This window comes from Ursus americanus, chromosome 6, assembly GCF_024610735.1.
Source record: "Ursus americanus isolate L20-20 chromosome 6, mUrsAme1.1.p, whole genome shotgun sequence".
NCBI lineage: Eukaryota > Metazoa > Chordata > Mammalia > Carnivora > Ursidae > Ursus > Ursus americanus.
In genome coordinates this window covers 14,321,078-14,336,456 of record NC_142132.1, presented here as the reverse complement: position 1 = coordinate 14,336,456, position 15,379 = coordinate 14,321,078, and the positions used below count along the sequence as shown (strand labels likewise).

The 15,379-nt window shown below is 33.6% G+C and overlaps 1 protein-coding gene across 1 annotated transcript in view; it reads left to right on the top strand.

Moving 5' to 3' along the window:
* CCDC172 (coiled-coil domain containing 172) overlaps positions 1-15,379 on the top strand; it is a 53,050-nt gene that overhangs the window by 23,995 nt on the left and 13,676 nt on the right. The window contains exons 4-6 of the mRNA XM_045802852.2: positions 471-636; positions 9,888-9,989; positions 10,341-10,443. Of these exons, the coding sequence (XP_045658808.1) occupies positions 471-636; positions 9,888-9,989; positions 10,341-10,443 (371 nt within the window). The remainder of the gene's footprint in view (positions 1-470; positions 637-9,887; positions 9,990-10,340; positions 10,444-15,379) is intronic.

The following is a 15,379-nucleotide window of genomic DNA, read 5'->3' as shown; positions in this document are numbered from 1 at the left end:
ATAGCACTGAATTGGAAATAAATATATAATTTTACCTCCTTTGTCTATATCTTAAAAGATTTCCTTGGATTTCTTTATTTGTTTTTTCTATAGCAGTAATTCCTTTGAGTAATTCCTTTGGACATTTAATATTTTACCCAATTTTATATTGCAATGACAAAATGGCACCTATGGCTGTAAGTTTAATACATAAATAAACACAGATATAATGATAAGTAGTAGAATTTCTATCTCAATAATACTCCCAAAACATTAAGGATAAAACTTTCATGTGGAAATAGTTGGTTATTAGTATGTAATAACTTCACTTTTTTATTAATATTGCTGGGGGAATAACGCATTTTTGTGATAACACCAGGAAGTATAATTTTATATTTTTGTTGCTAATAATTCCAAATGATTGCATTTTAAATCACCAGAGAAAAATTACAATTAACACCTGTATTTAATCTTTTGTTTCTGTTTTTCAGGGGGCTACAAAGAAAAAAGTAACAGAGGAGGAAGAAAAATTTATTAAGGAAATTACAGACTTCAATAATGAGTATGAAGTAACAAAGAAAAGAAAGCTTTTGATAAAAGAAAATGTCAAGATTGAAATATCTGACTTAGAAAACCAGGCAAACATTTTGAAGAGAGGTATGAGTATATAGTCCCACCTCATTTATCTGTCATCAACAAAAAGAACTTATTTTGAACAAATGAATTTTGCAGAAATTTAACATTTTCATAAGTAAATTGGCTATTCCGTAGCTATTCTTTTACCTTTATCTTAATTATCCTAATGGAAATGTATCTTTTATTGTGAACAGTCTCAAGGTCTTTAGTAGTAGGTGTGACATGAGCATTTAGTCATTCATTCAAAAAACAAATATCTATTACTCTGTGTTATGTGACAGGCATTGTTCTAGGTCATGGGAATATAAAACTAAAAAGTGGAAGAATCAAATATGTAAGCAGATATTTATAGTACAATGGGATAGAAGCTATAATAGGGGTAGGACTGGTGTGATGATCCCCATTTTACTGTCAATACAATTTAAACTAGGAAACAAGGTTACACAGTGGGGTGGGGAAAATTTCATTTCAGGAACCCTAGCCTGTAGGTTATTGCAATCTGTGATAAGATCCTGAACGGAAGAAATTGCCAAAGAGAAGAGAGGGCAAATTAAAGAGATGTTTAAGAATAATGATAGGACTTTATCACTGATTAATATGAACAAAAATAGAGAAAGTTAGGGATGAATTATAGTTTTCATATGTCAGAGATTGGGTAGAATATGGTACCAGGAGGAAGAGCAGAGGTAGGAAAGCCTGTTGGAACTATAGTCTTTTCCAGACAAAATGACTGAGTTTTATTTCAGGTATTTTTAGTAGGAGATGTCTATGGAATATACAGGGGAAGATGCCCAGGTGGCAGGGGAAGATTTGGTTGTGAAGCTGGTAGGAGAGTTCAGAGCTAGAGCGTTAGGTTTGGGACTGAATCCAAAGGAGTTGGTGACATCATTCAGAGAAAACATATAGAGGGAACATAGATGAGGAGCAAAAACCAAAACCAGAAACTGGGAAAGCATTACATTTAGGGAAAGAAAGAAAAAGAATGGGACAGAGTAGTGAAAAAGGGCAAGAGGAGAACCAGCAGAGAGTAATATTTTAGAAACCAAAAGAAATATGTTTTCCTCAAATTAGTGGAAAACAAAATAGGATATTAATTTGACAATCAGAAGATTGTCAAGTGCAGTAGCATAGAGTAGAGCAGTAGAAAAAGACTGGTAGTAATAGATTGGAGTCAGTGAGAGTTGAGGAAGTAGAGAATGAAAATATAAATGATATTAAATGGAAATTAGTTTTTAATGGAAGCCTTTCTAAAATGTACCATTACTTTGATGCCTTTAGTAAATGGAGAATAATAAAAACATTTAACTTTTTTATTGACTTGGAGCTATCAGTATGAATAATTTATTGTTTTGCTTTGCATATGACAACTACTATTTTAAGTAATATTCATCAGGCTTATACTATATAACGACCACCATCCTAAAGATTATGAATGCTAATGTCATGTTAATTTCATTTAAATCTTAATTTTACCATTTAATAGTTGTGTGATTTGGGGAAAGATGCTAAACTTTTCTTTGGTTCAGTTTCCCCAGCTGTAAAGTTGGGGGTTGGGTGTAATGACCTTTACAAAGGTAGTTGTGAGGATTCAATGAAATAATGCTGAAGTACATAGAATGCTGCCTGCAACATAATTAAGCCCTCAAAAAATGTGGGGATTATACTTTTTAGTCTCATTTCATAGATGAAGGAAATAAGGTTCTCAGAGATAAATTACTTTGGCTAGAGAGAGTAGGACAGAGGCACACAATCTGAAAGCTTTAAAAAATATTACACACTTGAATCTCATTCAAGACTTATTGAATCAGAATCTGTGGGAGAGGATAGGGAACATAACTTTTTAAAAAATCCCTTAGGTGATATTGATGTGTATTTTCAATAACAAGTTAGAATACAGAGTTACATAGGTACATACTTTAAAACTAACTTTCTGCAAAAAGTCATGGATATCACCACTTCAATCCAACTTAGTATTAGAAATTTTAGCCAAATCAATTAGGCAAGAAAAAGAAATAAAAAGCATCTACATTGGAAAGGAAAAAGTAAAATTGTCTCTGTCCCCAGATGATATGCTCTTATATATAGAACACCTAAGGATACCACAAAAAAAACCCTGCTAGAACTAATAAATAAATATAGCAAAGTTGCAGTATACAAAATTAACACACAAAAATAAGTTGCATTTCTATGTATGAGCAATAAGTGATTCAAAAAGGAAACAATTTTTAAAATTCCATTTATAATAGTATCAAAAAGAATAAAATACTTAGGAATAAACTTAACCAAGGAGGTAAAAGACTTATCCATTGAAAACCATATAAAACGTTGCTCAAAGAAATTAAAGAACACCCATATAAGTGGAAAGACATCCCATGTTCATGGATTGGAAAACTTAGTATTGTTAAGATGACATTATTACCCAAAATGATGTACAGATTCAGTGTAATCTCTATCAAAATCTTAACAGCGTTGAGAAAACCCATCCTAAGATTCATATGAAATCCCAAAGGATCCCAAAGAGCCAAAACTATCTTGAAAAAGAAGAACAAAGTTGGAGGACTCACACGTCCTGATTTCAAAACTTACTAAAATGCCAAAGTAATCAAAACAGTGTGGTACTAGAATAAGGACAGACATATAGAAAATCAGGATAGAATAGAGAGCTCAAATATAAACCCTCATGTATGTGATCAAATGATTTTTTATAAGAGTGCCAAGACTATTCAATGGGAAAGGATAGTCTTTTCAAAAAATGGAGCTGGGAAAACTAGATACCATATACAAAAAAATGAAGTTGGGCCCTTATCTTACACGATATACAAAAAATAGCTAAAAATGGATGAAAGTCTTAAACTTAAGAAGTAAATAAAGCTCTTAGAAGAAATCATATAGGAAACACTTCATATTAGATTTGGAGATGATTTCTTGGATATCAGAAACACAGGCAACAAAAGAAAAAATAGGTAAATTGTATTTCATTAAAATTAAGATCTTTTGTATATCAAAGGACACTGTCAAGACAGTAAAAACACAACTCACAGAAAGAATGAGTTGTGTTTTTTATGGAAGAAAATATTTGCAGACTATATCTTTGATAAGGGATTAATATCCAGAGTATTTTTTAAGTAGTCTCTGCACCCAGTGGAGGGCTTCAACTCACAACCCCAAGATCAAGAGTCATATGCTCTACCAACTGAGCCAGCCAGGTGCTTCTAATGTCCAGAATATATGAAGAACTACAACTCAACACCAAAAAAATAACTCAGTTAAAAAATGGACAAAGGACTTGAATAAACATTTCTCCAAAGATATGGCCAATAAGCACATGAAAAGGTGTTCCACATCACTAGTCATTGGAGAAATGGAAATCAAAACCACAAAGAGAGGGCACCTGGGTGGCTCAGTTGGTTAAGCATCTGCTCAGGTCATGATCCCGGAGTCCCAGGATTAAGCCCCACATCTGGCTCCCTGCTCAGTGGAACGTCTGCTTCTCCCTCAGCCCCTCACTCTGCTCATGCTCGCTCTCTCTCTCTTTCTCTCAAATAAAATAAAATCTAAATAAAATATAACCCACAAAGAAATACCACTTCACACCCATTAGGATGGCTATGATCAAAAAAATCCAAAGTCTCCACAGCATGACATTCACAATGTTCAGGATGTAATCCAAAATTACTTGACCCCTGAAGAATTGGTGAAATGTGACCTGGTGTCAAAAGAAAACCATGAGATGCCAAACACACAGTGATCTAGATATTGGAATTATCAAATACTTTATAGCAGCTATTATTGAGCTATGCTCAGTGAGTTAAGGAAGATACATTTGCAATAGATGAAAAGATAGGTAATCTCAGTGGAGAAGTAGAAAGTGTAAAAAAAAAAAAAGAAAAAATGTATTAGAACTGAAAAATACATTATCTGAAATAAAAATGTCACTGAATGAGCTTAATACCAGAGTGGAACTGAGAGAAGAGCCCATGAACATGAAGATAGATCAATAGAAATTATCCAATCTGAAAAAGAGAGGAAAATTTTTTTAAAAATTAAATGAAACAAAAAATTAGAAACTTAGGGACCTGGGGAACAATTTTAAAAGGTCTAACATTCAAGGAACTGGAGTCTTTGAAGGAAAAGAAAGAGAATTGACAGAAAATATATTTCAAGAAATCATGGCGGAAAATTTCTTAAATTTTCTAAAAGACATTAATTTGCAGATTCAAGATCAGCAAACCCAAATAGGATAAATTCAAAAAAATCCATGCCTAGCCACTTAATAATAGTCAAACTATTAAGAAGCCAAAGAGAGAGAGAAAATCTTGAAAACAGGCAACAATAACCTTAATGACTATGCACCTGTCACTAGAAATGATAAAGTCAAGAAGACAGTGGAATAACATCTTGGAGGTGTTGAAAGAAAATTGTCCATATCCAGTGAAAATATCCTTCAAAAATTAAGTTTAAAAAAGACATTTTCAGATAAAAGTTAAGGGAATCCATTGGCATCATGCCTGAACGGCAAGAAATTCTAAAGGAACTCCTCCATGTAGAAGCAAAAATGATACCAGAGAAACACTTGGATCGTGTTTAATGAAATAAACAGAGATGGCAAATACGTGGATAATTATAAATACCTTTTTTTCTCTTTAAAAGATAGCTATGATTGGTTAAAGCAAATACTATATTGTCTTGTGGAATTTATAATGTATGCAGAGGCAATTTGTATACATGCATACGATATGCATATATGACAGCTATCACATCAAGGACTGGAAAAGAGGATTGGTAAATGGATCTATACAATCCTTTATAAATCTTAGAAAACCAGGAATAGAAGGGAACTTTCTCGACCAGATAAAGAACCTGTTTGAAAAGCCTACAGCTAATATTACACTTAATGGTGAAATATTGGATACCAATATTATTCGAAATGGTGACATATTAAATACTTTCCCCACAAAGATTGAGAATAAGGCAAGGATGCCCATTCTTATCACTTCCATTCAGTACAGCTCTGGATGTTCTAGCCATTTTAGCCATTTCAATGAGACAAAATAAAATTGCCTCTATTTATAGATTACATGACTGTTTACATAGAAAATTATAAGGAATTTACAAAACAATTATTAAAATTAGTAAGTCAATATGGTAAGGTTATAGGATACAAGGTATATATTTAAAAATCAGTTGAGGGGCACCTGGGTGGTTCAGTCGGTTAAGTGTCTGACCCTTGATTTCGGCTCAGGTCATGATCTCAGGTCCGCCCAGCATGGAGCTTGCTTAAGATTCTCTCTTTCCCTTTCCCTGTACCCCTCCCCACCAACTCTCTTTCTCTAAAGAAAAAAAAAAAAGCAGTTGAATTCTTATATACTAACAGCAAACAATAGAAAAATGGACTAAAAATACCATTTAAACATCATCAAAAAACAAAATAGAAACAAATTTAACAAAAGACGTGAGGGACTTCTGCACTATAAACTACAGAGCATTGCTGAGAGAAATTAAGAAGACCTAAATAAATAGATATATCATAATCATGGATTAGAAAATTCAATTTTGTTAATAGGTCAATCCTCTTCAAATTGATCATAGGTTCAACAGAATCTCAGTAAAAATCCCATTAAGTTTTATTACGCCTTGACAAGCTGATTCTAATATTTATATGGAAATGTAAATCACTTAGAACAGCCAACATTTTTTAAAAGAACAAAATTTAGGGATTTATACTCCCTGATTTAAAATTTGGCTAAAAAGCTATAGTAATCAAGATAATGTGTCCCTGGCTTAAAAATAGGCATATAGGTACCACTGGAATGAAAGAGTCCGGAAATAGTCTTATACATGTAGGGTCAATTGATTGTCAACAAAGCAAGGCATTCATAAATAGCAAGGCAATTCAGTGGGGGAAGGGAAAGTCTTTTCAGTAAATGGTGCTGGATCAATTGGACATCCCTTGCAAAACGATGATTCTTAAATATTACTTCACACCATAGTAAACATTAACTCAGAATGGACTTATACCTAAACATTAAAGCTAACATCATGAAACTCCCAGAAGAAAACATAATAGGAAATCTTGGCCATCTTGGAGTAGGCAATGATTTCTTAGATGAGACACAGAAACATGAACCATAAAAGAAAAAAAATACATTGTATTTCAAGTAAATTAAAAAAAAACACTATTAAGAAAATCAAAAGACAAACCACAGACTTGGAGAAAATATTTCCAATATATATATATCTCCTAGGTACTGTTATCTAGAATATAATGAACCCTTACAACTTAATAATAAGAAACAACAAAACTGATTCTAAAAGGGGAAAAAGATTTGAACTTCACAAAAGGGCATATACTGATGACCAGTGAACATATGAAAAGATACTCAATATCTTTAGTCATCAGGAAAATATAAATTAAAACCACAATGTAATATACTGTACATGCATTTAATTAAAATTAAAAACACTGGTCATATCAAGTATTGGCAAGAATGTGGAGCATCTGAAATTCATATGGTAGTGATGGGAATATAAAATTTAATGGTACATTAATTGTTTGGAAATTGTTTTGCAGTTTCTTAAAACATTAAACATGCATTTACCATATGACCCAGCCATTCTACAACTAGATACACCAGAGAAGTGAAACTCTAGGGTCCACACTAAGTTTTTAGTAACTTCATTCACAGTAGCCAAAAACTGAACATAAATGTCCATTAAGAGGTAAATTGCTAAAAAAAAAAATTGGTGTGCCCATGCAGTGAAATACTCAGAGATAAAACATAACAAATCTGCTCACACACAACATGGATGCATCTCAAAATGATATGGTGACTGAAAGAAGCTAGACACAAAAGAAAACATACTACATACAATGCAAACTGTGTGTGACAACAAGCAGGCAAGTGACAACAAGCGGACCAGTGGTTGCCTGGGTCAGAATGAATGAATTGCAGAGGGGCAGAGGAAGCTTTTGGGACTGATAGAAATACACAGTTTCTTGACTGTGGTGGTGCTTTCACAAGTGTATGTGAAAGCCAAAACTCATAGAATTGTATGTTGTTAAGTGGATGTACTTTATGTAAATTATTCCTCAAAAAAAGTGATAAAGAAGAAAGTCCTTGATACCACAAATACTGTAGGAGCCCTCTATTTTGTATCCTTTCTTCCAGAAATATGGATTTATTTTAATAGATTTGCTTCCATAGTACCTAGTACTGTTGGTCTTTGTACTTTCACAAAACCCATCCGTCTGAATGTAAATCATAACATTTTCATATGAAACTTTAAACTCTGTAATGGCAGGACTTTGTTTTGTTTAATGCTCTGTCTCCAGTAGTATGAAAGAGATAATTATGAATCGATGACTGCTTCAAAAGGAGAAGTATAAAATGAGGTGAAAACATATAATAAGGAAACTTAACCTGGACTAGGAGTGAAGGAAGATCTCCCCTAACAAGTGACCTTCAGACTGAGGTCCGAAGGGGTGATAGGAATTAACCAAATGGCAGATTTGAGTATAAATGTCAGAAAGTTGGGTATAAAAGTCAAGAGCTCCAAGGGAGATTTGGGCTGGAACTGTTAAATTCGGGAGTTACCCAAGAAAAATGTATTGAAAGAAAATAATAGGACCCTGAGGAATACCAGGATTTTCAAAGCAAGAAGAAGAAAAAGGCCAGTGAAGAGTGTGAAAGGTAGGCAGGACACATTACTGTGTGAGAGGGAGATCATCTTCGGGAGAGTGTTTGAGGGAGTGATCAGCCCATGTTAAATGCTGCCAAATTGTCAACCATGAAGACTAAGAAGCAGTCATGGGAGGTCCCTCATGATCTTTAGGGAAAGCAACAGATGGAGGTAGGAAGTGAGGAAAGGCAGAGGCCAGGTTGTAATAGGTTGAGCAGTGAGAGCAGAAGAAATGGTGATCATAAGCGCCCACAAGGCCTTGAAGTGAAGTTTCTCTGGATGACAAAGTTCAGTAGCCCAGGGGAGGGCTTTTAGTGGGTCATGTATTATACTTTTTTCACTTCTGTCTTTTGAGACAGGAGATATTTGAACATATTAAATGATGATGGATCAGAGCCCATGGAGAAGTAGAGTTGAAAATTCAAGAGAGAAGTAAAGTTCCCAGAGAAGATAGGAAATGGTGCACAGGTGGAGGGACTGGTGATTTCAGAAAACAAAACAAAATAAGAATAAAAATCAGGAAACAACCTACATGACCATCAATGGAGGCCTCTAATTGTCTGAGTACATATCCCTCTATACTTTTGTGACTATATTTGGGTGGTAAAATCTAATGAAACTGCTAGGTCAGAGGAAAATATTAACAGACTTAACGCCAAATTAGACTCCTTTCAGCAGTGAATTAATTAATTTTCCTACCAACTCTATAGGAGAGTGACTGTTTTCTTGTATTATTAGCCTATACCATTGCCAATCTAGGCATTAACACTGACTTTAATCTTTGCCAATCTGACAAGCAAAAATAAAATTTTTATTGTTGACTTAATTCACATTTCTTTGCTTTTGCATTATGTTGAATTTACTTCTCTGAATTTATTGATCGCTTAAATTTCTTTTTATTTTCCTGTGAACAATCTGTTCATATTCTTTGTTCATCTTTCTACATTTTTGTTCTTACTGATTTATATGAGTTCTTTGTAAATTAAGGAAGTTAGCTAGTTATTTAGTGTCATGTGTTACGAATTTTGTGTCCTAATTTATTGTTTACCTTTTGAAAAATTAGGAGATGAATCTTAAAAGATGAATTAGAGTTTGTTGTGGGGATAAAGAGAAGAAAGATATTCTAGGTAGAAGCAGCAAAATTAGCAGTATTGTAGAAGTTTTCAGCCATAGAGAGTACTGTGCAATGTCATTTTAAATATGCTTTACTTAAGAAGGATGAAGTTTTCTTATTATCTCATTGGGAAGCTTATTTAACTAAGTGATGTTACATTATTTTGAATTCTCACTAGGTAGTCTAACCATCAAGTAACTAATTCTTCTGTACCTCATTGTTGCTTAATGAATCCTGGTCAGTTTATTAGAAACAGTTTCTGGATGGCCAAAGGAAGCCTGTTTGGACTTAAAATTGACCATATGAATCACTTTTTAGCCTTTTGGCTAAGATCAAGTATAATTTTGTTCTTACCAGTTTAAAGTTGACCATGTGCTGCTTAAATTTTTACTACACACAAAATAAGTTAATTGCTGACATATTCAAGGCAAAGCCTAACTGGTTAAAATATGGCTTTTATTTGTCTATTTGTTTCTAGAAGTGAAGTCAATGGAACATGATAGTGTCCAGTTACGTGAACTTCAAAAACAAAAGAGTGAATTAGCACAAGAATTACTTACTGTGCAGAGAAAACTTAAAGGTATTATCTTTATGAGCTAGTTTATTTTGAGATGAATATAGTTACATACACATAACAGGGTCATATTATTCTTTCAAATTGTACTAACCTATTGAAATACAGTGTTATTATTGGTATAAAGCAGAAATAGGTAGAACACTAAAATAAAGTGTTAAATCTGGTATTTTTAATGTCATGAATTTTGTCAAGATCTTTTTTGTGCCTTTAATCGCTATATTAAAGTAGAAAAATAAGAATCATGAGTGCATACATTTTATATAAAGCACTAAAAATTATTGTTCTTATGAATGAATAAAGTTAACTCTTATGTTTATTTTTTTAAAGATTGTAAGCATTTTCTTAATTGTTTAGTTTTTGAAGATAAAAAGAATGAAGCAATTTGTACTACCAAATACCTAGAGGCAGAAAAAGTAAAAATCAATGAAAAGCCTCAAAATGATGCTGAATGCTTAAGGTAAGAATTCCCTATTATATTTTGGTATAAAATCTGGTAATTTTTCAAGTTGTCAAAGAGATCTCGGCATAAAGCTAACTGTGTAGGTTGTTTTTTTTTAAGTTCCAGATAAAGATGTTAACTCCTTTTCTGTGTATTGTGAAATATGCTAATGAGAAAACACTTCACTGGCTAAAAAGTGCTACATGTAAGTTTCACAGTGCATTGGGTTGATAATACTGAAATCAATTTTTTCTTTTACCTCATGGACTCAGTGTTATTCACATTCCAATAGATTAAAACAAAGTATTGGTTCCACAACTCTCCTTTCTGTTATTCCTAACTTTTTTTTTAAAGATGACTGATTGATTTAAGAGAGAGAGACAACACAGAGAGGCAGGGAGGGGGAGAAGCAGACTGCCCACCAACCAGGGAGCCCAATGTGGGACTCGATTCCAGGAGTCTGGGATCCTGACCTGAGCCTAAGGCAGAAGATTAACCGACTGAGCCACCCAGGCGCCCCCTAACTTTGTTTTTAATGATTGAAATTGTTTATCGTTTTAGATTTCAGGGGAAAAAAATCACAACCTACTATCTTACTTGAAATTTATTACTATTTGTTTTATGCTGAAAGAATGAAATGTATTTTCTGTATGGGATTTTGAGCTGCTTTTTATGTATTTGGATAATGAAAGAATGGCTAGTGTTTGAAACAACATAGTCATACACACGAGGAGAAAACCTTCAGTTTGTTAATTTTACTATTGTTTATTAATAATTCAATGTTATATTTGCTGGCTTTACTTCAAAGAAGTTCATCTACGTTCTGGGCTAAATATAAGGAAAGAAACCTCATTACTGAATCTATGAGAAGCAAATGAAGCCTTCTTTTACATAAATCATATAGAAATATGTCCACTAGAGCTGAACAAATGTTTCATATTAGCAGTGTATTGCCGTAGGCCATAATTTTAGTAGATTGTGAGAAAATATTTGCAATTTAATTTTATGTTAAGTTTTATAAGCATGAAATATCAATCTCTTGGGTGATATGTGTGATGCAGAATGAGTTTCTGTAATGACAATCTGCTCATTGATTTTTTTACACTTTTAAAAATGATAATGCCCACTGGTATCATTATGGTTAGTAGTATAAGGGCTTCTGATGTGAACTCCAGTTTTGTGGGTTTATCACTCAGTCGTAAAAATTTGCCCTGGGTTAAAATTAAACACACAAAGTCTGTTGGAGAGTGTTTTTTCCTTCACAGATGGTGACAGAGGAAATTTGAATAGAAAGAAACATTAGTCTATAGACATCGTCCATTTTTTGCATTTTAGCAGTTATCAAATGAAATGCCAATATTTACCAGTTCCCACTTTAAATTATTTTGATATGTGTAGTTTAGTTTGCTTACTCGTATTTTCCATAAAAGTTATTTCAAGTATAAAGAACCAAGTCAAAGTACTGAATATAAAGATTTTAGGAAATATGGCCATAAGCCTTATGATTAGTGCAATAACAAGAAGCTAATAATGGCAAGAGATGATATGACATTTATTCAACATCATGAAGGCCAAAATTAGGTTGGTTTTATCCCTAAATTTTGGAAAATTCTTTTCCTTCTGTGTCTTCAAATGTATACTGAATTCTGTTGCCTTTTTCTTAAATTTTCAGGTTTCACTGCTATTGGTATAGATGCCATTTTTATAGCAGGGTTTCTCAAAATTGGCACCGTTGACATTTTGGGCCAGGTTATTCTTGGTTGCAAGAGGGCAGTCCTATGCAATTTAAGACATTTAGCAGCATCTCTGGCCTCTACCCGCTAGATGCCAGTAGCACCTCCCACCCCCAGCTTTGACAACCACAAATGTCTCCAGACATTGCCAAATGTCCTCTGGGCAGAGCGGTGGGCAAAATTGTCCCCAGTTGAGAGCCAGTTTTATTTTAAGGTTATTATAATTGCACTACTACTTTTATTAAACTTTAACCAGTTAAGAAAGCAATTATAAAAAATTAATATTAGTTTATTTCTATGAGTTTATTGTTTCTACTTTTAGTAACTAGAAAATTTCACACATATTTTATACTGTCTATATTATTGGAATTCTTTTATAATAATTATGTTTTTTTTAATTAATCTGCCATGTTCAGATTATTTGTTGGGCTCAATCTTGATGCCATCCATTAGTGTAGAGAACCAGTACTTACATTCACAGTGGTTTAATGGTCTGCTTTAGGTAGTCATTTCCTGTTTATAAATACCAAGATGCTTATTTATTTAAAAGATTCTATTTTGAAGAGTGTGGAATCATTAATTAAACATGTTAAGGCAGCTAACTTGTAGAATATTGCTATGATTAACACTCAAGTCGAAGGTTGGGTTAATTCATATGAAGCTCCCAGAAGGTTGTATAACTATGACTGATCTAGTTTTTTCATATAGTTCAGAGAGGGTAGAAATGATAAACCTTAGGTTCTAGTAAGCATAGAGGTTAATATTACAAACCCCTTAAAATCCCAACTCTGTTATTTACTAGGTTAGTAACCTTGGACAAGCAATTAAACTTGTTTATGCCTCAGTCTCCACATCTATAAAATGAAGTTCTTAATAGCACCTACCTCACAAGATTATAGTTAAAATTAAATGACTTAATATATGTAAAGCCTTTAGAACAGTGCTTGGAACATAGTAAATGCTCTATAATTAGATGTAATTATAATTATATAAATACTTATGATTGCATTTTTATTTCATATTATCCATGAGGATTTCATGACTTTCAAGCTTCTTTCTCATTCTTTTCTTTTACCTGTCTTTTTGTAATTTAAATTCAATTAATTAACATATAATATATTATTAGTTTCAGAGGTAGAGTTCAGTGATTCATCAGTCTTATATAATACCCAGTGCTCATTACATCACATGCCCTCCTTAATGCCCATCACCCCAGTTACCCCCTCCAGCTTGTTTGTTTGTTTTCTACTTGTTTTCTATGATTAAGAGTCTGTATGGCTTATCTCCCTCTCTGCTTTCGTCTTGGTTTATTTTTCCCTTCCTCCCCCATGATCCTGTTTTGTTTCTTAAATTCCACATATGAGTGAGATCATATGATAATTGTCGTTCTGTGATTGACTTATTTCACTCAGCATAATACCCTCTAGTTCCATCCATGTCGTTGCAAATGGCAAGGTTTCATTTATTTGATAGCTGAGTACTGTTCCATTGTATATATATATATATACCACATCTTCTTTATCTCTTCGTCTGTCATTGGACATCTGAGCTCTTTCCGTAAGCTGGGCTATTGTGAACATTGCTGCCATAAACTTTGGGGTGCAGGTGCCCCTTTGGTTCACTACATTTGTATCTTTGGGGTAAATACCTAGTAGAGCAATTGCTGGGTTGTAGAGTAGCTCTATTTTCAACTTTTTGAGGAACCTCCACACTGTTTTCCAGAATGGCTGCACCAGCTTACATTCCCACCAACAGTGTAAGAGGGTTCCCCTTTCTCCGAATCCTCGCCAACATCTGTCATTTCCTGACTTCTTAATTTTAGCCATTCTGACTGGTGTGAGGTGGTATCTCATTGTGCTTTCAATTTGTATTTCTCTGATGCCAAGTGATGTTGAACATTTTTTCGTGTGTCTGTTGGCCATTTTTATGTCTTCTTTGGAGAAATGTCTGTTTGTGTCTTCTGTTCATTTCTTGATTGGATTATTTGTTCTTCGGGTGTTGAGTTTGAAAAGTTCTTTATAGATTTAGAATACTAGCCCTTTATCTGATAAGACATTTGCAAATATCTTCTCCCATTTTGTCAGTTGTCTTTTGATATTGTGGACTGTTTCCTTTGCTGTGCAAAAGCTTTTTTTCTTGATGAAGTCCCAGTAGTTCATTTTTGCCCTTGCCTCTGGAGATGTGTTTAGCCAGAAGTTGCTGCAGCTGAGGTCAAAGAGGTTGCTGCCTGTGTTCTCCTCTAGGATTTTGATAGATTCCTGTCTCACATTTAGGTCTTTCATCCATTTTGAGTCTATTTTTGTGTATGAGGTAAGGAAACGGTCCAGTTTCATTCTTCTTCATGTGGCTGTCCAATTTTCCCAATATTGTTTGTTGAAAAGACTGTCTTTTTTCCATTGGATATTCTTTCCTACTTTGTTGAAGATTAGTTGACCACAGAGTTGAGGGTCCATTTCTGGGTTGTCTGTTCTGTTCCATTGATCTATGTTCTGTTTTTGTGCCAGTATCATACTGTCTTAATGATTACAGCTTTGTAATAGAGCTTAAAGTCTGGAATTGTGATGCCACCAGCTTTGGTTTTCTTTTTCAACATTCCTTTGGCTATTCAGAGTCTTTTCGGGTTCCATACACATTTTTAGGATTATTTGTTCCAGCTCTGTGAAAAAGGTTGATGGTATTTTGATAGAGATTACATTGAATGTATAGATTGCTCTAGGAATCATAGATATTTTAATAATATTTGTTCGTCCAATCCATGAGCATGGAATGTTTTTCCATTTCTTTGTGTCTTCCTCAATTTCTTTCATGAGTGTTCTATACTTTTCTGAGTACAGATCCTTTGCCTCTTTGGTTAGGTTTATTCCTAGTTATCTTATGGGTTTTGGTGCAATCATAAATGGGATTGACTCCTTAATTTATCTTTCTTCTGTCTCATTGTTAGTGTATAGAAATGCAACTGATTTCTGTGCATTGATTTTATATCCTGATAATTAGCAAATTCCTGTATGAGTTCTAGCAATTTGGAGTGGAGTCTCTTGGGTTTTCCACATAGAGTATCATGTCATCTGCGAAAAGTGAGAGTTTGACCTCTGCTGATTTGGATGCCTTTTATTTATTTATTTATTTATTTATTTATTTATTTATTTATTTATTTTTGTTGTTGTTGTTGTTGTTGTCTGATTGCTGAGTCTAGGACTTCTAGTACTACATTGAACAACAGT